Source organism: Haliotis rubra, unplaced genomic scaffold (genome assembly GCF_003918875.1).
Source record: "Haliotis rubra isolate DU_JTF1 unplaced genomic scaffold, ASM391887v1 Scf12, whole genome shotgun sequence".
In the NCBI taxonomy this organism is placed as follows: domain Eukaryota; kingdom Metazoa; phylum Mollusca; class Gastropoda; order Lepetellida; family Haliotidae; genus Haliotis; species Haliotis rubra.
In genome coordinates this window covers 282,247-306,097 of record NW_025765114.1, presented here as the reverse complement: position 1 = coordinate 306,097, position 23,851 = coordinate 282,247, and the positions used below count along the sequence as shown (strand labels likewise).

The following is a 23,851-nucleotide window of genomic DNA, read 5'->3' as shown; positions in this document are numbered from 1 at the left end:
ACCTAGTTGCTGGTACAGCAACGTGCAGTAAACGTGCAACAAAGTACTGTGACTATGTGTCCCAGTCCACCCAGCTGTGGAGCTAGCCCAAACTTCCCCGGGGTAAGAATATCCTAAGACAAAACTTCCACAGGAAAAGTTTGGACTAGGGCAGATTTTACCAGGGGAAAGTTTAGACCTGGGAAGAAATGGCCTGCTACACCCAAAGTAATGTGATTTGAGGAAGGATTTTAAGTTAGTTGTATATAAGGTGTGTAACAAGCTCATCATTTTGCTGATTTCTTGAGGGCAATGAAGACATGCCGAATCTATGCATTGCCATCAATTGCGTATTTTTGGCGTTTCCATGGCAACAACTTCAACTTAGCTTGAAATTGGTGGTAGTGCTCTTTTCCGGAGCAGAACTCTAATACCGTTCAATATTTCTTCACCAAACTTGGCACATACATAGATCTGGTGGTGTACTGGTGCCTTTTGGTAGTTTTGGATTTCTGAATAAAATATTTTTGGCATTTCCATGGCAACAAGTTTGACATAGACTGAAATTGGTGATAGTGCTCCTTTCTGGAGCAGAACTTTAAAAACCTTTCAATACTCTCCTTCCACTTTTCTATATACACACCTAAATATTTGACATAATCATAACTCATAGACATAATCATGAAGAGTATTTTGCCATTGCGGGGGATATTGATGACTTTGTCTTCTTGTTTTAAGTTTCATTTGCAGACATCTTGAATTTCATCCTAATGTTGAATATATCACAAGAGAAAAAAATTGTTATTTCTAATCACTGGCTTAATTATTTTACATAAATGTTTAGGTTGGTCAGATAAGTGACATAAATCATTTTTGAAGTGCAGGATGTGTAGTGTTTTGCAGTAGTGTACATCTATTGACATCTAGCAGAGGAGGATTTGTTCACTTATTAAATCAATGCAGTTACAAGTGACAAGGACAGTGGTTGGAATTAATGATGGGTTGTCTTTTACCAATGGATTTATAAATCTCATATCAACACACACATTTACCTTAAAAGATGCTCGTCATTCTCCTTCTTGATCAAAGCTATGGTCCACTGATTGCTGAAATGTACTGTCAGTCCATAGCAATGTGGAGCAGAGAATCCTTGAACTGTGACCCAATGATGTAAAAATTCATGACATACATTACCTGAAAACAAATATATATCTTGCTGAAGTATAATGATTTCTGTCCAACAATTCAGTGTTCCTGGTAAGAGCGTCTGCCCAGAGAGCGGAAGGTCGCGGGTTTGATCCCTGACCGCGTCATACCAAAAGACGTTAAAATATGGTACTTGTTGGTCCCTGCCTCTCGTTCGGCATTAATGGGTACAACAAGGACTGGTTGGCTTGGAGTCAGTATTATGTGTCTGAGTGGGGTATTCATGCTTCACTGCGGCGTGGTATCTCAGTGGGCTAGCACTATAAAACCAGCTTAAGTCTGGGCTAGTACAAGCAGCCGCACATACACATACACACGCATGCACGTCGTCATATGAGCGAAATATTCTCAAGCACGACGTTAAACCCAATTTCACCTCACCTCCTGGCATTGGTGGTCATTATAGTCTGTATTTGTTGAGCCAGCAATGTGAAGCATGAGTGCAGAATTTTCCTCTCACTACCACTGATTGTCATTGTTGTTTGTGGAGATTTGAGTGACTTGAAACTTCAGAGATGTATGTTCTTTTGATTAAACCTACAATATTTGAGATATATTTACGAATATGTACATTTCTAATATTTTTTTCTTTCAGTTCAGGAAAAAAAATGTATTGCCTAATTGGATCTAAGAATTGGACAGTTTCTATGACAAAAAGCAGTACAGCATTCCTTACACAACGGTAGTTAAGAGTTTTTGGTTAAGTTTTAGGGTCAAGTTTTTGGTGTCAGAGAGTGGATCAGTCCCAATACCACCTACCACATAGTTTTCTTTAGATCAATTACAAAGAAAAAAACTTCACAACACAGATGAAACTTACGACAAAATAGTTATTATGTTTTTGTGAAGAATGGGAATATAGTCAAATGTCTACATAGATCGTGTAATTGCAGTTGAAAGATACAGACAAAATTGCATGGTCAGAAGATTTGGGGGTCATCTAAATTGTTGTATATTCTTTTCTGTGTATGCTATTTGTGTACTGTAGTAAATCTATTTTTATTTCATGGAAGAATTCATAAGATAAACTTACAGACTCTTTTTGAAACTGGTATGACAAGGCTTATTTCTTTCTGAGTTGCAAAAGTGACAAAAACGACTACCAGATGAACTGACAACAAAGTCACATCCTGCCAGAGGTCATCTGGAGCACATTGTTAGTATATGATTAGTAGAAAGTTATTAATGACATGTTTTGTACATATAATTTCGAGGAATGTGAACATGGATTTGCATTGAACATTTATTTAGCTTAATAACATTTACTTTTATTCACTTAACTGTCATATGTTGTAGGTGAATCTGGGTTAGGAAAGTCAACTCTCATCAATTCTCTCTTCCTAACGGACTTGTACAGTGGAGACTACCCAGGTCCTTCACATCGCATCAAGAAGACAGTCAGTGTAAGTATAGATTGTCACAGAGGTTTGCTCTGTTTTGATTGAACCCAGATTAATTGAACCGTGACTGCACCTCTATTTTTTATGTTTTTACAAGTTCTACAGCATCAAAGGTTTGTGATAAACCCTTCAAAGGCCAGTTTTTGTCTTAGAAGGTACAAGGAACAATGATTCCATAGTTTCTGAGAGAGGCATATATATGTTACCCGGTATAACATTTCTGGGTTCATTTTAATGTTTCAAGTGTTAACAGTTTCAACATCTCTTCTTCATAGCTTTGTTATTCAAGGACAGCAAGGGCACACACCCTTTGTGATTTTCATTTGTGAAGTATGCTGATAGATGAAAATACAGTGGAAACACTTTTCTTTTGTCCCGGCAAATTTCTTCATTAATTATCACTATTAGAGTCCGGTTAACTAAACTCGGATAAGTAAACAATACCGCTTAACTAAACGTCTCTCACGGTCCCTGGAAGTAAATTACTTAACAAAAGATACTGGATAACTAAATTAGCGATCACCACATAATCCGACATGAGGGGCAGTCGTGTCAGTCTCCAGTCAAACAAACATCCTACTTACAGCTCGCTGGCATCATGCAGTTGACAATACACTGACAACTGGAGGCCAGCCCTGATAAGTTGTTCATTGTTACATATGTATACATATACATGCATATGGTTGTCATTTGCAGGTTTTTATAAGTTTGGATAAGTAAAATACATGATAAGTAAACAATTTTGGCGAGTCCCTTGAAATTTTACTTATCAGGTTTCCACTGTATGTGTGTTTGTACAGGGATCAGGGTGTTTGCTTGCCGAATGCTTGATACAGAGAAAAAATAAGCTTCCAATTCACTGTACCTGTTTTCCCATGCTGCTCCTAATTACTGATACATGCTTTGATGTGTGTCTTCCATTTACTGTTTTCACACGTAGCTTCCAATCAAGGTACAAAAATATATCCAATCAATGTATATCCTTTTTGTTGTATAAACACTCTGTACATACCATCTCTATGCCAATCTGTTGCATAAAAATACCACTTAATCAAAACATATCACCTAATCTCCTTGATCTCTGTACATCAGTGTCCGCCTGGGAAAGCCAAAATTGAAAAATACCAATTGCCACTAAAGCCACATTTCAAGTACAAACCTCAGTGCCGCAAATCACCGCGAAAGCCACATTGAGTAAGGGAATCAATACTGGGTTTTTTTCAAATTAGTGTCACCCATTGACCACTTCTTTATTCTCTTTGAAGTTTTTAGTTAACATAAGATAAGATATGTTCTGAGATAAAATGATACATGCTAATGGGTCATTCTATGGAAAAGGCCAATTTCAGCTTTTGCTCTTAGAAAAACTTTATTTGTATTTTTGTATGTCTTCATGTGAACTACTTTGGTTTGTATGATTGGTATATGGTATCAGCAGAGAAGTTCAGACAAGAATTTTGCTTAAAAACAACAATGAGATGGAAAGAGTTAGGTGTCACATATGTAGCTGTTTATAAGTATATTTGTGCAATAAATGGTCATTCTTGTAAAAAAAAATTATTTATTTATTTTATTATTGAGTTTTTAGCATGAACATAAACATAATAACAGAGGCAACCATAGCTCAAACAGTTTCCAGAAAAGGATAAAACATTGAATTGACCCTCCCATAAGTTAAAATGCTTCAAAGAAATAATTGGTTGTATAATCATAAATGATTCATAAAAGGGGTTTGAGTAAATCTATGTGAGGCAGCTAGTTTTTCTCCTCGAACAATTCAACTGGATTTCTAGATTTTACATATTGAATATTTCACATTATTTATGGTAACATGGATTAGCTAATAGCACATTGCCGGGAAAGCCACATTCATCACGATCACTCAACCATGCCCATTGTCGGTTAAGCCACACCATTTTCAACTCTGTTTTTCTTAAATGTGGGGGGCGGTGGGGTAGCCTAGTGGTTAAAGCGTTGGCTCGTCACGTCGAAGACTCGGGTTCGATTCCCCACATGGGAACAATGTGTGAAGCCCATTTCTGGTGTCCCCGCCGTGATATTGCTGGAATATTGCTAAAAGCGGCGTAAAACTAAACTCAGTCAGTCAGTCTTAAATGTGGCTTTCCTGGGCTGTAACCCTGTACATCTCATTCTTTAATTCCATCTCACTGGCCTCCTTGTAGGTACTATTTATGTTACTTGTGATCATATTCTGTCATTCACCTGATGATGGGGCAAGAAGTAGCCCAGAAACTTTGTGTTGTAAATAATAAAGAAGTTGTAAATCCATACCATACTTTGTTATGTTACCTTCAAACTTCCAAATGCCCATCAAGCTTCAAATTCATTGTCCAAAAACACAACCCTGAGTAGTTTATATGCTATCTACGTGGTGAGATCACAGTCTGACATTGTCTTCTCATGCTCCCAAAAGCTGTGTGGACAGTTGCAAAGGAAAACTGTTCCACTCTTCAGAGAGAGCATTGCCATAGAGTTGCCAGGAGGACAATGTCACAAAAGAGGGCTATCTGCATCTCACTCCTCATCTGAGCTCCCAACAGCTCTAAAACTAAGGTTTAGTTCAGGTCACCGGGCTGGTTACCTCATGCTGACAATGGTCTCCTGTTGTAGGTAGGCATTAACGACCACAGGGCACAATGACGTTATCGTTTTTAACAAGGATGTCTGGTCCGATTGAACTAGTGGAAGGTCTCACGTGCACATCCAGAATGTCATGTTTGTAGCTTACCCCTCATTGTGCACAAATCCCACTCCAAATCATGACTGAGCCACCTCTGGAGGGCTCATGTTTGGCTATTTTGGAAGTAAAACATGTTCTCCTTGTCTTCACCATGCTTGGGCATCACGTCGACAATCTATGAAATCCAGATGATATCTCAATTCATCAATCACAAGTACTTGAGCCCTGTCCTAGTCTGTGCCCTTGATGTGAACTTCAACTATATACAAAAGTGCCAGCCTCATGGATATAAATATGCACTGTATAGGAAGAATCATTAAAACTGACATTATATTGGTTGTTTCTTAGCTTTAGGACATTATGATTCACAAAGTCTCTCTTTCTGCTGTGTGGTGGAATGCCCTTGGACTCCTGCACATCACTGGGTAGATGATCCTAACATCACTAGTTGATTAAAATTCCGTGGTAATTAGACATTGTCTGGTGCCAAAGATGTTAGCAGTGTGTCCGGATGTTGACCCTGTTTCAGCATGTATCTGCCTCATTCTTTGATCGTCAAACGACGTCTTTGGCACCCTTGTAAAGACATTCAAAACCAATGCTAATTTGTATACCCCATCTATGAAGTGACCCTGAATGTAGAATATCGTCAGAACATTCATGATCCCCAAATCTGTAATAGAAACGTGTTTTTTTTTATACAATGCTTGGCTGTATAGTACTCCAGCACATGGCATCATTTTGTGTGTTGACACGGTGTTCGTTTAAACATTGCACCATTTTGTGTGTGTTATAACTTGTGTTCATTTAAACATTGCCGTAAGTCAGATGAAGACTTTCCTGTAATGTTATCGCCAATAACAGGCCTACCAAAGAAAACATTCCCACTGTGCAGCAAAACGCAGACACGTTCACATTAATTGTGGAAATAGCAACATAAACATAATACATCGCTACTGAAACAGAAAAACAGTAAATTTAAATAGCAAAAGTGGATAAAAAAAAGAAGAGCCTGCGACTTCCATGCGCACATGGAAAAGGAAGTCTCGACTGAACGTTGACATTTTCCAGCTTACACTTGCTTTTTAAAGTATCTGTTGTGTTAATTGGCATTTATCATCATGATGCTTGTGTGCACACTTGTTTAGATCACTTTCCATTCCTATGAAATGATTGACAGCAATCATTTTGACATATTCAATATTCAATACTTTTTCTAGGCGATTCACGGTTGCTCGGAAATAGTTTTCCAGGTCAGATCGTTATGCGTATGTGCAGTAGAGGTCAAAGTTTGCTGATATAATAATGTTGCAGTTTCATAGTTTTTTGTTGCTGTTTTTACTGTTTCAGTAGCGAGTCATTATGTTTATGTTGCTATTTCCACGATTAATGTGGACTTTTCGACGTTTTTCTGCACAGTTGGAATATTTTCTGTGTAGGATAAAGCATGACTCAGGGTTATGGCTGGGAAAGTAAGACCCGAGGCCGGAGGGTGGGGAGCGTAGCGCTCGAGGTCTTACTTCTCTCCACCCGATGGTCGAGGGCTTACCAACCATAACCGAGGAGGTGTTCTTTATTATACATATAAACCATCAATGATGGATAATTAGATGATCATGTAATGAAGCTACATAACAGTAACTGAAGGGCTAGTACAATCAATTGACAGTAGGCCTAACTATAAATAGATAATTCAACCCTGGCTTCTTTGTTGGCCCGTTGGCCGTGAGGTAGAGTGTCCGCTTATTAACCTGAGAGATGCAGTTCCATTCCTGCTAGGGAAAACATTTGCACATTAAAGTTGATCTTTGACGATATTTTTCAATTGATTTCAAAGACTCACATATCATCTGAATTTGAATGTTGATGTTAATATAGAGTTAGGAAAAAGTAAAACCTGGGTAGAGGTCTTACTAACAAAAAGTAAAACCGGAAAATAGGTCTTATTTACAAAAAGTAAAAGCTGTGAGCAAACAAAAATTTCAAATCGGTTATTCCGGGAAAAGAAGCCCTGTCTAATATATAGTGAGAAGCACCCTTCAGGTTTATATTTGGTAGGCCTGAATAATCTTTGTTTCAATACATAGGTTACAGTCTGTTTGCAGTGAAAATGTACTGATGAATTTTATTTTAAAGAAAAAAGTAAATCAATTAAAGTGAAATTAAGATTGCGAATCCTCATAATTTTACCTTGCCAATTGAACATTTAAATCTCAGAATTTAATTCAGCTGAGGACACAAGTTTTTTAACAAACGATCATAGTTTCAAATCGCTATTGTTGGTTTGTATTACAAGGGGGTATGCACATTAAATGAAACACCGAGGACAAGTAGGGTTGGTCTAAGTAAATGCTCATCACGTATGGCATGTGCAATTGTTTGTTATTCCAACTACTGTGCTTACCCCCTTGTAATACAAACCAATACATCTTCATAACTTGAGACTTCCCCAATCACTTGCCCATGTAACCTAACACATGATATCTAACCGGTGAACCTGAGATCAACTCCTTCATGTTTATCCCCCGCAACACGTTTTGGCGGGGGTATTAAGATGGACTCCGTCCGTCCATGCACATTTGTCTTTTCCGGGCAGAACTCTAAAACCATTCAATATTTCTTCACCAAACTTGGCACATAGATAGATCTGGTGGTCTAATGGTGCCTTTTGGTAGTTTTGCAATTGTGAATAAAATATTTTTGGCCTTTCCGTGGCAACAAGTTTGACTTAGCCTGAAATTAGTGGTAGTGCTGGTTTCCGGAGCAGAACTCTAAAACCGTTCACTTTTTCTTCACCAAACTTGGCACATAGATAGATCTGGTGGTGTACTGGTGCCTTTTTGTAGTTTTGGAATTCTGAATAAAATATTTTTGGCTTTTCCGTGGCAACAAGTTCGACTTAGCCTGAAATTGGTGGTAGTGCTCTTTTCCGGAGCTGGACTCTAAAACCGTTCAATGCTTCTTCACCAAACTTGGAACATACATAGATCTGGTGGTGTACTGGTGCCTTTTGGTAGTTTTGGATTTCTGAATAAAATATTTTTGGCATTTCCATGGCAACAAGTTTGACATAGACTGAAATTGGTGATAGTGCTCCTTTCCTGAGCAGAACTTTAAAAACCTTTCAATACTCTCCTTCCACTTTTCTATATACACACCTAAATATTTGACATAATCATAACTCATAGACGTAATCATGAAGAGTATTTTGCCATTGCGGGTGATATTGATGACTTTGTCTTTTTGTTATTATTAGTATATAGTATAGTATATATAGATATAGTATTAGGCTCCGTCCGTCTGTACGTATGTTAGTACATACAAATTAGAATATCTTAAGAACTGGTGACTAGATTCTTTTCATATTTGGTACCTAGGTTCATCACAGTATAAGAAAGACCCCAGTCAGGTTTGGTGACCTTGACCTTCATTTCAAGGTGACAAGGTGACTTCAACATTTTACTCTTGTCAGTGAGATATCTCAAGAACCATTCACTGGACTCTCTTCATATTTGACACCAAGCTTCATCTAGGGAAGGTGCAGGGCCCAGTCAATTATGGTGACCTTCACATAATTTCCAAGGTCACAAAGACATGTTGAAGATTTCAGCATATTAACCTGCATGTTAAGCTATCTTAACAACCGTTCACTGGATTTTCTGTTTATTCAACACCAAGCTTTATCTAGGGAAGGCACAGGGATTTTGGTGACCTTCACATAGTTTTCAAGGTCACAAGGACACGAAGATTTCAGCATGTTCAATTGCATGTTAAGATAGTCAGCAAGGTCCTATTAAAATACGTTGTGAGATCTCCTTCCCTGTGCAAAAGACAACCACCAATCAAATGCCACTAGTTCCAGAAACAGAAAATTGCCTTAAATATGGCGATATTCGGTATATATATATACTACTGGAATAAAGTAACTGGGCCATATTTGATGTTATGCCATTTTTTTAATGCAAAAAGATAATAACATGATTGATGGTGTTTTCCTTAATCACTGTTTAGCTCTTGACAGAATAACATCAAAATCTGTATGATTTGACACTGGGCATCGTGACATGCCCCTGAAGAGATATGATGTCAAAAGTCAGTTCACAAATTCAGTATCGTGTGTGTCCACCATTGGCGTTGATGAAGGCTTGACAACGACGATGCATACATGACACTAAGTGATTGAAGAAAGCATGGGGAATGTTGTTCCGTTTTGTTATGGTTAATAATTTGCTGTGACAAAAGGTTTAAAAGTCCCCTTTGAACCAGCAAAAAGAACACAGACAAGTCTAAAATATTCGATAATATATTGAACAAACAATGGGCAAACTACAATGAATGACAATACAGATATCTAGTACAATGCAATTGAGTCACAAATCTATAAATATTGGGTCTCAAATATAAAGTATTAACTCACCAGAGTCTTGACTTTTACAGTGTGAGCAGATATACTGATTGAAGGTTGTTTACAATGAGAGCAGTCAGGCACGCATGGTCTGTCTTGAATGTTGATCAGACGATGACGATGGCAGACAGATGTACACAAGTCCAGTTATGTAATAAAGTCCCGCGCAGAACACAACCAGCCTTTATATAGCTTTTCAGAGCTCCAGATAAGATTTTGCTCATGTGGGTACTGTACCCACTGTATGTTTTTGGAGTGGGTATTATGACTGTTGAGTGGGTATTTCATTTTCCGTTACCCACTGCTTTCAAATATGTGCGTATTTCAGTCATTTTATTCACTTCTGCCTTATATCATACCTTATCAAAACCAACTTAAATATAATGGAAATGATTTCATAAAAAATCGCTCATCCTATACTGACAGTACAACACTTGTCCTATGCTAACAGTACAACTTGATAGCAATCGATGTCTTTTTGGTTACGCAAGCGATTTTTATAAATATATTCCATACGCATTTGTTTTAAACTTTTTGAATATCTAACATTTTAAATGCGTAATTGGTACGCAACAATTATTATTCAATGCGTAATTGGAAATTTCATAGCTCGTATTTTACCCGGATACACAGTTTATCTGTGCCTCTGGCTTTTACACAGTTCTCGGGCATTCTAGCAATGCTAGGCTGTATCATTATTCACTCAGAACTTTATAGAAATCGGTGGAAAACTCCACGGCATGATGAAAGCCGTAAATAAACAAGATTGCCAAGGGAGGCAACTCTGAAGCACTATCAAAAAGGTGTACTGCTAAAAATAGTGTTGCCATTTAACCCACACTCAAAACTTTAAACATTGTGACCCATAATAACTATAACATAATCAATGGTATTGCAAATTACAAAAAACACTCTCTCATAACAATGTCTAAACCAACACTCGTCCCAGTTCAGCTGACGTCAATGGCTAATCCTGGGCTTGACGTAAACATCACTCCGTTTCATCCCAAGTGTGTTCAATAGGGTGTTCAATAGGGTACAGGTCTGGAGAAACAGCTGCCCAGAATGTTCTGCATTCTCAGGAAATGTCACAACACGAGTGACATGTGGACGGGCATTATCTTGCTTAAATGTGAAGTTACATCTTTGTCTTTGAATGAACGGCTGCGCATGAGGACCAATGATCTCATCCCTGTATCGCAGACCTGTCAATTGCCATTGACAATGACAAGTTGTGTCTGACCATGAGATGTAATGTCTCCCCATACAATAACACTGTTTCCACCAAAGAGTCGACATTGGACAATGTATGCATCAGCATACAATTCACCTCGCCGGTTGTACACCCTTGCCCCTCCATCTGAGCTGTCCAGATGAAATCTCAAATTGTCTGTGAACAAAACACCTTTCCCAATCTTGTTCCTGTACCATAGATGATGTCTGCACTAGGGGTAGGCGATAATATCGGTTAACCAGTATATTGCTATTTGAACTTCACAATACAAGATATTGCGGTACACTTTTCGCGAACCGGTTCACCTGATACAATCAGCAATTTTTGTCCCCATGATCGGTAATGTTTCATTATGTAGTAAAAAATACTAATAACATTTATATCTCCTTTATATCATTATACATTGGGGAATGTTTATTGGTCTTATTAGTGCATTTGCATGACTTTTAAACCAAAAAATATATTAAAAAATAGATTGGTACTGGCACACGTTGTAGGGATAAACAAACCAAAATGGCGGATGTGTCTGCAGATGTTTTTCTCGAGTTCCAAACTTTAGAACAAAGTCTTCAATTTGGAAACATTTTCAATTGATCTCTTGTACAATCACATCTGAGTCCTGACAGTGGCCAGTGGCATTGTTTCAAAAGAAAGGAAACAATAATTTCATCACCTTAAACCATGTGTTACACTTTCACAGTATATTGCAATACATAGTGATATATGTTGGCGTACTGCAATATGTATCACAATACGAACATTTTGGCAATACCCAACCCTAGTCGGTGACGTAGGAGCAAAACTGGACATATTGCAGACCGTCGGGGGCCGGATGTTGTGCTCCCTAAGTCGGTTTTGGGTGTAAGCTAGGAACGGTCCGAGCAGCCAAAAACTGACAGTCTGGAATCGATTCCTTAGAAGGGTCAGCTGAATGTGGTTGACGTAACGCGTGGACTGCCAGTTGGAGGCAAGTCTTTTGTTATTATTATAATCTATTTACATAGCGCCGAGTGCTAGGCTGCTCACAGGTGCTTTGTTTTTCCTTCGATCATAGGATGTCAGTCTCAATGGCATCGTATTATCAATCTCAACTCCCTGGGGGGAGCATACAACTCCTGCTACCACTAGGCACACTGAGTTAATGTGGCTTTCCCATCCTTACGAGGTACCCATTCACAGTTGGGTGGACTGGGACACATAGTCACAGTACTTTGTCCAAGTTTACTGCACGTTGCTGTACCCACAACTAGGTGTTTGCATGTATTCATCTGGCCACCATCTGGTCATATACCAATGTATTCGTGGGTTCTTTTAAGTGCACAGGGTTGTGTACTGTACACTAGGGGTTGTCCCATTATGTTAAATAAGGTATGTCTCCATAGAGATTAGATTGTGTTTCGATGGAAACCAAATTGTCTGGCCACTTCATTTTGGGCCATTCCAGTCTCCCGCATACCTACAGTGCGGAGATGCTGGTACATGCAGTTTAGGTTGAAATCAACAGATTTTCCACAACACTCAAAGGCAAGAGAATAATCAGCTGTTCAATTTTCGATATCAGGTGTGTGAACTTCAGGTGTCAAAAAGCATGCAAAAAGTGATTAAGTTCATTGTGCACAAATTGCAGGTACAATGCATGATACGTGTCATCAGATTTCATGCAAAGTGCTTTGCTATAAATTTATTTAGTTTTTTTTTTTATACTTTTCAAATAATTTGTATACAACTTTATGATATGCACAGTTACATTTTTCTATTAGTGTATATGAAAGTTGATGTCATGTATCACACGTGGCCCATGAACTTTGTGCACAATGAACTTACTCACTTTGCATACTAATGGAAAAAAGTTGTTATACTTTGGTGCACAGTTATCCACTGTTGATCCACTGTCTAAACAAAGGCTGAACTGGTGCAGGTTAAAATCAGCTTCTGAAGCCTAAGTTGTAAGCTGACTGAAATGAGGGAGCGTAACAATTATTTGACAGACAGACAGACAGACAATACTTTATTACCTTAAAAGGAATTTGTTTAACTGTCATTATGTCAGATAAGGACAAACTTTATGGATGATCAACTTCTTTATTCAGGTGAAGCGATGTTTCGATACAGATTCTTGCATTGAAATCTGTATCGAAACATCGCATCAACTGAATATAGGAGTTGTTCATCCATAAAGTTTGTCCTTATCTGACTCTCCAACTTCTATAAAAATTGACACTCAAAGAAGTGTCATGTCATACAGCTTTTTCTATTTTTCCTCATAAATTTCTCATGTCTGCGGATGACATACTTTTCAGATGCTTCAGCTTTAGTCTGTGATAGTATCAATATTAGTTTCAATGATCTGAAAGTACATTACTTTGTCAAGATGTTGTTTGAGTTGAACATAGCTCTTTTCTTTGAATAAGAAGTTCACTCCGATCTTCTAAGCCTTGGTTTCAAATTGCTTTGGACATTTTGTAAGTTGTAGCTGTGTTTTAACTCCAGATGAACAGAAATTTGCAAGGTGGACCACCCCATATATATTGCAAAGTTATGATTGATACACAAAGGATATATTTTTTCAGCAACTTCCACATAGTTAATGAAACAATTTCACAGATTATAACTGGTATTGGGATGTATCTCCAACTTGCAATTATGACCACATATCAACACATATATTTAGTTTCCTTCATTTTCTACTTTTCAAATTCTGTATATAAATCTTCAATACCTGCTTGAACTATCTATAAAGACAAGAGCTCTATGATAATATCCTTCATTGATAATAATCATAACAGTACGAGTCATACCTCCCACAATTGAATAGTGCCAACTTGAGCATTCATGACAATATCAACATCTATCTTTAACTGTAGCTTAACTGTTATCTGTTGAGTTGTAGCCATGTGCGAAATTCTTGGTTGTGTCCAGTTCTCTCCTTCAAGCCCCCTTGAATTCCGTCTAAATTTATCATAAAGCAAATAATATTAGGTTTTCACATATTTGTTAGTCGCTGAGCTTTGTAAATAGGTTGCAAGAAGATGAAACTTTTAAGTCTTTAACTGACTCACTGTGCAATTCAACTTATTCTCTCTCACATTATGCATTTTATCTTTCTTTTCTTATGACTCTGGAGTAGAAAGAAACCACCTGAAAGAAAGCTATCAGCCTCTTGTATTACCTTTCCCAAACACACTCTAGCACTATCAATTGTTTGAGGCTGTGGTTGACCGTGTGAGTCCCAACTGAAGTCATTTTTGTCCTTGTTGCCCTCAGGTGCAGACGTCCTGTCATAAAGATTCCTATTTTTTACTAAGACAAGGCCTTGTGGAAGATGCAGAAGAACATTTTCTTTATATGGCCCTTATTCCTCTAGCATTGATTATATTGGAATATGTAATTGGAGAAAAAGATGTAACACCTGCCATCGCTTGGTCAACAAATTTGCAGTGCACGGGTTGGCTATTTTGCGAAGAACCAACACAGATGACTGCAAGTTATGTACAGAAGAGTCAGGCTTGTCTACAATAAAAAAAACAACAAGTGAATGACTAAGAGTGAGTGAGTGAGTTAATATTTAACGTCACCTCGGCAATATTTCTGCCATATAGTGACGAGGAATGACTAAGAAGGCATGACAATGTTCCCCTTCATCAATCCCAAGTGATGATGATATTCTGTTAGCTCCATCAGACACCTACTTATACGGGATTCTTAAACAGCTTTTTCAACCATCCGATCCTGCATTTGGTCCTCTTGCTCCCATTCTGTCAGTGTCTTCAAGATCAGAAGTAGTTGGAAGATCACCGAACCCCATTGGAATATGCTTTCTGTTGATGATCCCATTTGGTCCGTGTATGACCCTGCAACAATCATTTTTTGTACATCTATCCTGTCTGTTTTCAGCCCCTCCTATGTCTTTCTTGGGATCTTCGGCAGCATCTTACTTGTTTACTGAGGTGATATGGTCTGTTTACTAAAAAGCAGAGAGACAATTTGTTTGAGCTATTTACAATGCAAAAGATGCAAGTCCAAGATTCATTGCGCCAAAGATGTCCATCGTACTATGTCCTTGACAATCCTGATCTCAAAGACTCTTATTCATTATGAATTTTTCAAGAGGACGTGGGAGATGCCACAAGAACTTTTTTACTTCTTCTTCAAGGGCAATTAAAGTTCGTCAAGTCCCAGGAGGAGAGTGAGTCTGCTCCCATTTATCCTATCTTCATCTCCCAAGTAGGCGGAAGACTTAGGTGATCTGTACCATTGTCACAAAGAGATGCAGGCTACCACTGGTGGGAGCGCCACCCTTAACGTCCGATTCTCCAGATCGAGAGTACCCAGAATTGTAGATGTCAGCACTTCAAACCTTAGCTACATTCTTAGACTAGTTAGCAATATATTCCTTAGGTCCCTTGGGTGACACTTCCAGCTTCTACTCACCATATCTTTCTTGTTCCCAAGAAAGACTTCAAGAAGCTCTGCATGATTTTCTACCTGAACATTTTCAGCACTTGGGCTCTGGAGATGCCTCCACACTTCCAGTAGCTGGTCTCCATGATACGCTTTTGTATGATCATCAATCCATTGGATTACTTATTCAACCTTGATCTGCAGCACACGTATCTGCATGTTCTGATCTTCACAGCTCATTGGAAGTTTTTCCATTCATCTTCCAGAGGATACACTACCAATGGTTGATCCTCTCATTTGTCATTTCTGTGGCTTGTTTTCACAGTTTTACAGTGGGTGCAAGGACCGACCTCTTTCACTACAGAGGTGTTTAAGTACAGCCACTTTTGTGGGGTCTTGATTGAATGCCACTTATTTTGCACACCTCTGTTTCTTATATGTGAGTGAGTGAGTTCAGTTTTACACCGCTATCACTATTGTGATAAATAATATCTTTATTCATGTGATTATCCCCCGCCGCGCATTTAGCGCGAAGCGGGGGATATAGTATTAGGCTCCGTCCGTACGTACGTACGAATTGGACTATCTTAAGAACCGTTGTCTAGATTCTTTTCATATTTGGTACCTGGGTTCATCACACTATAAGAAAGGTTCATTTCAAGGTCACAAGGGGACTTTCACGTTTTACCTGCATGTTAAGCTATCTCAAGAACCGTTCTTTAGATTTACTTCATATTCAGTACCAAGCTTTATCTCGGGAAGGCGCAGGACCCGGTCGATTTTGATGACCTTCACATAATTTTCAAGGTCACAGAGACACTTTGAAGATTTCAGCATGTAAACCTGCATGTGAAGCTTTCTCAAGAACCGTTCACTGGATTTTCTTCATATTCAACCCCAGCTTTATCCCGGGAATGCGCAGGGCCAAGTCAATTTTGGTGACCTTCACTTAATTTTCAAGGTCAGAGAGACTTTAAAGATTTCAGCATAGGGCCCACGTGTTCGAGATACCTAACTTAACTCATTCACTGGAGTTTCTTCATATTTGACACCAAGCTTCATCCAGGGAAGGCGCAGGGCCCAGTCGATTTTTGTGACCTTCACTTAAGTTTCAAGGTTACAGAGACACTTTGAAGATTTCAGCATGTTAAATTGCTTGCTAAGATAGTCAGCAAGATATCGCAAAAAATATTCAGTGGATTTTCTTCATATTTGACACCAAGATTCATCTAGGGAAGGTGCAGGGCCCAGTCAATTTTGGTGACCTTCACATAATTTGTAGGGACAGGACGACACTATGAAGATTTCAGATTTCACTGGATTTTCTTCATAGACTCGCAATAAGCAATTTCTTTAGTACTAGTTTTGCATATTTCATACACTATGACATTCATGTCAAGGTCAAAGTCAGTCTTGAAAATATGTGTATGTTTGAAGAACTAAAGAGCAAGATAGTTTTTTTGTTGACATTTAACTTCATCTTAAACTTTCATTACTTTATAAGTTTGATTTGATAATTTGCGGCAGGGGATTATGTCACCTTAGTGACAATGCTTGTTGTAACCAATTAAAGAGTATTGCACCATTTGTGTCATAACCACTAACTCGTATCTTTGCTAAAAAATGGACCTGCCATACAAATACAAAGTTGCAATTGCCAATTCCATAGTGTTGTTTTGAAAGCATAATAACTATTCTTGAAGGTCGACAGACAGATTAACCAGGAATACTCCCATCAGTATGCTCTTGTTGGGATTGCTGTAAACAATCAGATGATTTGTTCTTTTGAATTTGTGAGGGTCGAAGGTATGTTTCATTTTCTGATGACTCTTGTAAATTGCCAGAGGAAGCTGAATTTTGTGCTATGTGTTTTGTTTTATAATAATATCATACCTTACCTAAAAACAAAAGCTATTCCCAGTCATGATTGGAAGGACTAGTACTACTACACACTGTACTGCTCTGTCATTATACTTGACCGATGTCATGACAATGGAAATGCCTGATCTTCCTTGCAGTGTTGACTTGATACTTGCACAAAGCATGTACAGTAATTCACCAAACTGAAGGTGGTGGTATCACACTGAAAATATGTTGTGTAATGATATCTGGGACCTTCTAGAAATAGTGTTGAGAAGGCTGGTTGTTTGGAAACACTCACAAATATTTTTTTAGTTTAATATGTATAAGGTATTTTACATATTACAGGTTGACACAACTACAGTGCTTCTCAAGGAAAATGGGGTTCAACTGAAACTGACCACAGTTGATACGCCAGGATTTGGGGATGCTGTTGACAATAGCAATTGGTGAGATTTGTTTTCAAATGCTGATAGCTGTTCAAATGTTCACCTCAACAGTTGTAAATTTACTGCAGCAATGTTATGTAGCCATGAAATTTGGATCATTGGCAATTGATGCTTTAAATATTTTTTGCGGATTTTTTTAATGCCAGAGCACTTTAAGTCTTTTTAAATGAAATCTCAAGTAGTTTTGTACTTATCGCCCTGGGTGTGGGCCATTTTAGTGGTAAGGTTTTGTGTGACCGACATTCAATATCTCAGTCAGTCAATAGTTCTGCTTCATTTTCTGATGAATCAACCCCATGTTTTCAGCTTGAAATAATACAACATATAATACAACAATGCTTCAGGTCATAAGACTGAAAATTCCCATGACTTTCTACATAATATTCCTATCTGTTTAAAGCTGCTCTATGTTATACATGTTTTTTCACAAGCCATAAGTTATGTCATTCGATAGGAAGTGATATCACTGAATGCAAATGCATTTAGTTCTTTATTGTGTTACATTGGTTCAAAGTACTAGCAACAAACTGCAGTAGGCATATAGTTTTACTGAACTGCAAATAACATGATTAATTTTGGGGCATATTTTCGTTTATGGATCTTCTGAAATGAAGAATAGCAAATTGAAAACATAATTTTAATACACCCAATTCTAATGGTGTAAAAAAGAAATTAAAAAAATATATGTTAACATAAATATTTTGCTGATAAAAGTGTATAAAGAGCATTCGTAGCAAAACGTGAAATAATGCAGTGTTTTTTTGCTGTCATTGAGGCAAAAAAAATAACGTCATTCATCTGCCTGTGAATGCAGCTTAAGGGCATAAATATACTGATTTGGTCTCCTCTGTATTTTCTTGAGTGTTATTTTTCCCCCTTAAATATTGCTGTGTTTTGGGGGTATATAAAAAGCAGTTTGTGTTGTTGTTTTTCCAGTGCAATGATGTTATTGTCAGCATGCAACAGTGAATATTTATATTTCTTAAATTTCAGAACAATGTATTGTTGTTTTTAAGAGATGGACACCTCAACCCAAAACACACAATGTATCACAAAATTATTTTTGGCAATTGGGATGAACTTCTGTACAGACCTGATGCTCAAGTGAGCTGTTTCTATTTTGTTGAACAATAAATATAATATTCAGGTTACTAACTGCAATTGCTCATCTCATGCTCATATGTATATGTGTATATTTTGTTATTTTTAGCTGGCAGCCAGTCATAGACTACATTGATACCAAGTACGAAGAGTACCTCAATGCTGAATCACGTGTGAACCGGACGTTAAGTTCTGACACTCGAGTCCATTGTTGTCTCTACTACATTGCACCTACGGGTCATGGGTAAGCATGTTTGTAGTGCTTTAAGTGAACACCTGGCATATGGATACAATCTGAGGAAGATTTGACATATTTGCCGATTATTTTTCTCAACCACATGATTATGACAGATGTTTGTGACTTGTCAGCAGGAAATCTCAAGATCCGTTCACTAGATTTTCTTCATATTCAACACCAAGCTTTATCTAGGGAAGGCGCAGGGCCCAGTCAATTTTGGCAACCTTCACTCAAGTTTCAAGGTTACAGAGACACTTTGAAGATTTCAGCATGTTAAATTGCATGTTAAGCTAGTCAGCACGATATCGCAAAAAACATTTACTGGATTTTTCCCATATTTGACACCAAGATTCATCTCATGAAGGCGCAGGGCCCAGTCAATTTTGGTGACCTTCACATAATTTTCAAGGTCACTGCGATACTTTGAAGATTTCAGCATGTTAACCTGAATTCACTGGATTTTCTTCATAGACTTTCAAGACTTCCCTTGAATGTTTTTCAATAAGCAATTTCTTTAGTACCATTTTTGCATATTTCATACACTATGACATTCATGTCAAGGTCAAAGTCAGTCTTGAAAATATTTTTGCGTTTGAACAACTAAAGAGCAAGATATTAAGAGAGGTTGACTGGTAATGTTTTTGTTGACATTTTTTACCTTCATCTTAAACTTTCATTACTATTTAAGTTTGATTTGATAATTTGTGGTGGGGGATTATGTCACTTTAGTGACAATGCTTGTTCTTACTAAAACAACACCTTGGTTTCATCATTGCCAGAAATCTGTATGAATGTCATCACATTATAAAGTCAGGGATCATTTTGGATTTGATATGAAATTAGATATTATTGGGCCCGTTGTCTCATCACCAGTGCCGTAAGTAGGTACCAATCGGAAACCAAGTTGTCAAGTGGGAGGGCTTTGAATGGGGGGCACCAGCCCATTGGTGAGGGTCTGGCTTCCCTCTTGAAAATTTGGAATTTTTAAGATGAAATAGCTTGTTCCTGAACTTTTTGTTGCTTCCTTGGCTTCCATGATGATCAACAAGTGGGCTGATTATATGTGCCACCATACAAAGGCAGGCAGGCAGGCATGCAATGCATTCAGACTACCTTTACTGTTACTAGAAAATTCCATTTATTTAAATACAAACTCATTACCATGAGCATTTAACACCAGAAATACAGTGTCAATAAATCTGAATTTTAATAATTAATTACACTGTCTGGGAATAACTTGTGTATCTTGACTTATGTTTTAATCTGTTTTGTATATTTTTTCAAAATTATATTCAATATGTTTACAATAAATTCAGTGAAATGGTGTGGTAAGTTGTTAACAGTGCACCAACTCACTGTTATTTGAAGAAACCACGTTCAGTTTAATGCTAGTGAAGCTTTGAGATGACCTTTAGGTGACAGAGAACAGATACATTTATCATAAATGCCTTACTTTCATCTGTTACAACATATTTGTCAACTTAACATTTTCATGATCGCGAGCCTGACTGGTACTTGTCAGATAGTTTCATCCGTAAAAGATATATGTCCACGGTGGTCAGATGTACCGAATTACTACACATCATATTATTTTAAATACATTCATAAACTTTACAACCAAAATCATGCATAATAGGGATATATTATTCCTGTTGAAATAATCATTTTAAATACAATTTTTCCAAACACCAAGAAAATACACATGGTGATCTTAATGTCTGCATATATAAACAATGCGCAGCATGTCTTGTGATGTTTTATTTCAAATTTCAAATTTTTATTGAGAAAGTTTCTCAATACTTGATCTCTTACTTAGTGTTTATTCATACATGAATTCGCTGATGGGATACAATGTAGTTATTATCTGGGCATAATACTTTAAATTGTTTTTCCGAAATACTGACTCCTCCAGTCAGGAGTTGTCCATCATACTTGGATGCACACTTTCCTCAAGAACATACAATCTTAGGAACCTGACAAGTACCAAAGGATGCATCGTGGGATATATGGTTATATTAGATATATGGAAGTAATATAAGAATAAGGGATAGAAATGCAATTTGTTTCTAAGGGTGCCATGTGGCACAAAACAGATAATTTAGGTGTGCCTTTGTGAAAATAAGCGTGATCATACATTTGATGATCCAATTAAACTTAAAACATCACAACAATTACTTTATTTCAATTTATTGTTCAATAAATCAGTAAGCATCATTTAAAGCTGTAAATTTGAGAGCTGGAATTCCTAACACAATCAAGACTGAGAGAATAGTTCAGTTTCATTTGTCCTGGACCCATAAACTAACCCACAAACCAAGTTTATCATTCAGTGTATCCTTCTGCTAACTTTTCTAGCCATTTAGCCAACTCTTTCCACACTCTGCTTGAATGAATACAATCTCATAAAAATGTATAACACTCTGAGGCACCTGTTTACAAAACGATCACACAGGTGAATCAATGTATCCTATCTAATGCAAGTAATTATTAGTTGTCAAAATATTCTGAGTTATCTTGTACTGAAACCATTTTGAATTAACAATTTGAGTACATCGATTATCCATCAAATTAATATTTTCCCATTCGTTCTGTTGGAAGTCTCGGTCCAATATTTCTTCCCATATTAATTGGCCATTTGTTTTATTAAAAACAATATTGGCATAGTGTTTTATAAAAATGTTTACTAACAGCTATTTGGGAAATATTAAAGGGTAAAATGGGGTAGGCAAGTATGTTTTCCACATGTTTAAATGTGATATTTCTCTTTTGCATAAGTTCAAAGATTGTTCTTTTGGTATGTCAGAAAATCAACATCTATGTCATATTTATAGTTCAGTTCTTCCAAAGACAGTGTAGTATATTCCCATCTTCATTTACTATATTTCTCAAGTATGTTATTCCCTTTTCTTCCAAATTTCTATGATAGACTGATCTGCCACCAATCAAACTGTTGTTGTTGTGCCAGACCGCTGTACTATAAGCCTCATTCTGATAAAAAGTTTATCATTCAAAATGAAATTTCCTGATATAGGCATTGGCATTCAAAATGGCTACACCCATGTTAAGCAGTGAGATTGAGAGATAAACAGATTGATGGAGTGCATAAACAGGTTTTGAATCATTTGATTTGGTCAAATTTATTGCTTTTTATCCCACCGGCATATAATGCGGTGGGATATAGTCGTCGCCTCGTCCGTCCGTCCGTCCGTCCGTAATCATTTTGTTTCCGGACCATAACTCAAAGACCGTTCGATATTTTTTAACCAAAATTGGTAGATATGTCAAAAATAACCTAAGGTGGTGCCTTTTGCTATTTACAGATAATTGTCATTTTATTTTCTCGGTTTCCATGGAAGCGTTTTGGACTTAGTCTTAAAGAAGGGTGGGCTTCGTTTCGAGACATAACTCAAGAACCGTTCAATATTTTTCAACAAAACTTGGTAGATATATCAAACAGATCCTAAAGTGGTGCCTTTTGCATTTCACAGATTTTTGGCATTTTATTTTTCCGGTTTCCATGGAAAGCGATTTGGACTTAGTCCCAAAAGTGAGGGGTGGGCTTCGTTTCGGAGCATAACTCAAGAACCGTTTAACATTTTTCAACAAAACTTGGTAGATGTATGAAACAGATCCTAAAGTTGTGCCTTTTGCTATTTGCCGATTTTTGGCATTTTATTTTTCTTGGTTTCCATGGAAACATTTTGAACTTAGTCTCAAAAGTAAGGATTGCTTTTCGTTTCGGAGCATAACTCAAGAACCATTCAATATTTTTCAACAAAACTTGGTAGATATATCAAACAGATCCTAAAAGTTGTGCCTTTTGCTATTTGCAGATTTTTGGCATTTTATTTTTCCGGTTTCCATGGAAAGCGATTCGGACTTAGTCCCAAAAGTGAGGGGTGGGCTTCGTTTCGGAGCATAACTCAAGAACCGTTCAATATTTTTCAACAAGACTTGGTAGATATATCAAACAGAACCTTAAGTGGTGCCTTTTGCTATTTGCAGATTTTTGGCATTTTATTTTTTCCCGGTTTCCATGGAAACGATTCGGACTTAGTCCCAAAAGTGAGGGTGGGAAGCCGTTTCCAGAGCATAACTCAAGAACCGTTCAATATTTTTCAACAAGACTTGGTAGATATATCAAACAGAACCTTAAGTGGTGCCTTTTGCTATTTGCAGATTTTTGGCATTTTATTTTTCGGTTTCCATGGAAACGATTTGGACTTAGTCCCAAAAGTGAGGGATGGGAAGCCGTTTCGGAGCATAACTCAAGAACCGTTCAATATTTTTCAACAAAACTTGGTAGATGTATGAAACAGAACCTTAAGTGGTGCCTTTTGCTATTTGCCGATTTTTGGCATTTTATTTTCTTGGTTTCCATGGAAACATTTTGGACTTAGTCTCAAAAGTAAGGATTGCTTTCGTTTCGAGACACAACTCAAAACCATATAATATTTTTCAACAAAACTTGATAGATATATCAAACAGATCCTAAAGTTGTGCCTTTTGCTATTTGCAGATTTTTGGCATTTTATTTTTCCGGTTTCCATGGAAGCGATTCGGACTTAATCCCAAAAGTGAGGGGTGGGAAGCCGTTTCGGACACAACTCAAAACCTCTCTATATCTTTCAGCAAAACTTGGCAGATATGTAGAGGCAGATATTGAAGTGATGCCTTTTGCTATTTGCAGATATTTGTGATTTATTATTTTTTCGGTTTCCATGGAAATGATTTGAACTTAGTCTCAAAAAGGAAGGGATGGGTTTTGTTTCGAACTGCTTGAAAACTTCTTAATATCTTTCAGCAAAACTTGGCAGATATGTGAGGCAGATCCCAAAGTGGTGCCTTTTGCTATTTGCAGATTTTTGTCATTTATT

General features: G+C 37.4%; 1 protein-coding gene across 5 annotated transcripts in view; it reads left to right on the top strand.

Annotated features, from left to right (window-relative positions):
- The window catches only part of LOC124262070 (septin-7-like), a 191,339-nt gene that overhangs the window by 40,935 nt on the left and 126,553 nt on the right, over window positions 1-23,851 (top strand). For all 5 annotated transcript variants that reach the window (XM_046696531.1, XM_046696513.1, XM_046696521.1 and 2 more), the window contains 3 exons: window positions 2,482-2,588; window positions 17,535-17,635; window positions 18,846-18,980. In XM_046696531.1, the coding sequence (XP_046552487.1) occupies window positions 2,482-2,588; window positions 17,535-17,635; window positions 18,846-18,980 (343 nt within the window). The remainder of the gene's footprint in view (window positions 1-2,481; window positions 2,589-17,534; window positions 17,636-18,845; window positions 18,981-23,851) is intronic.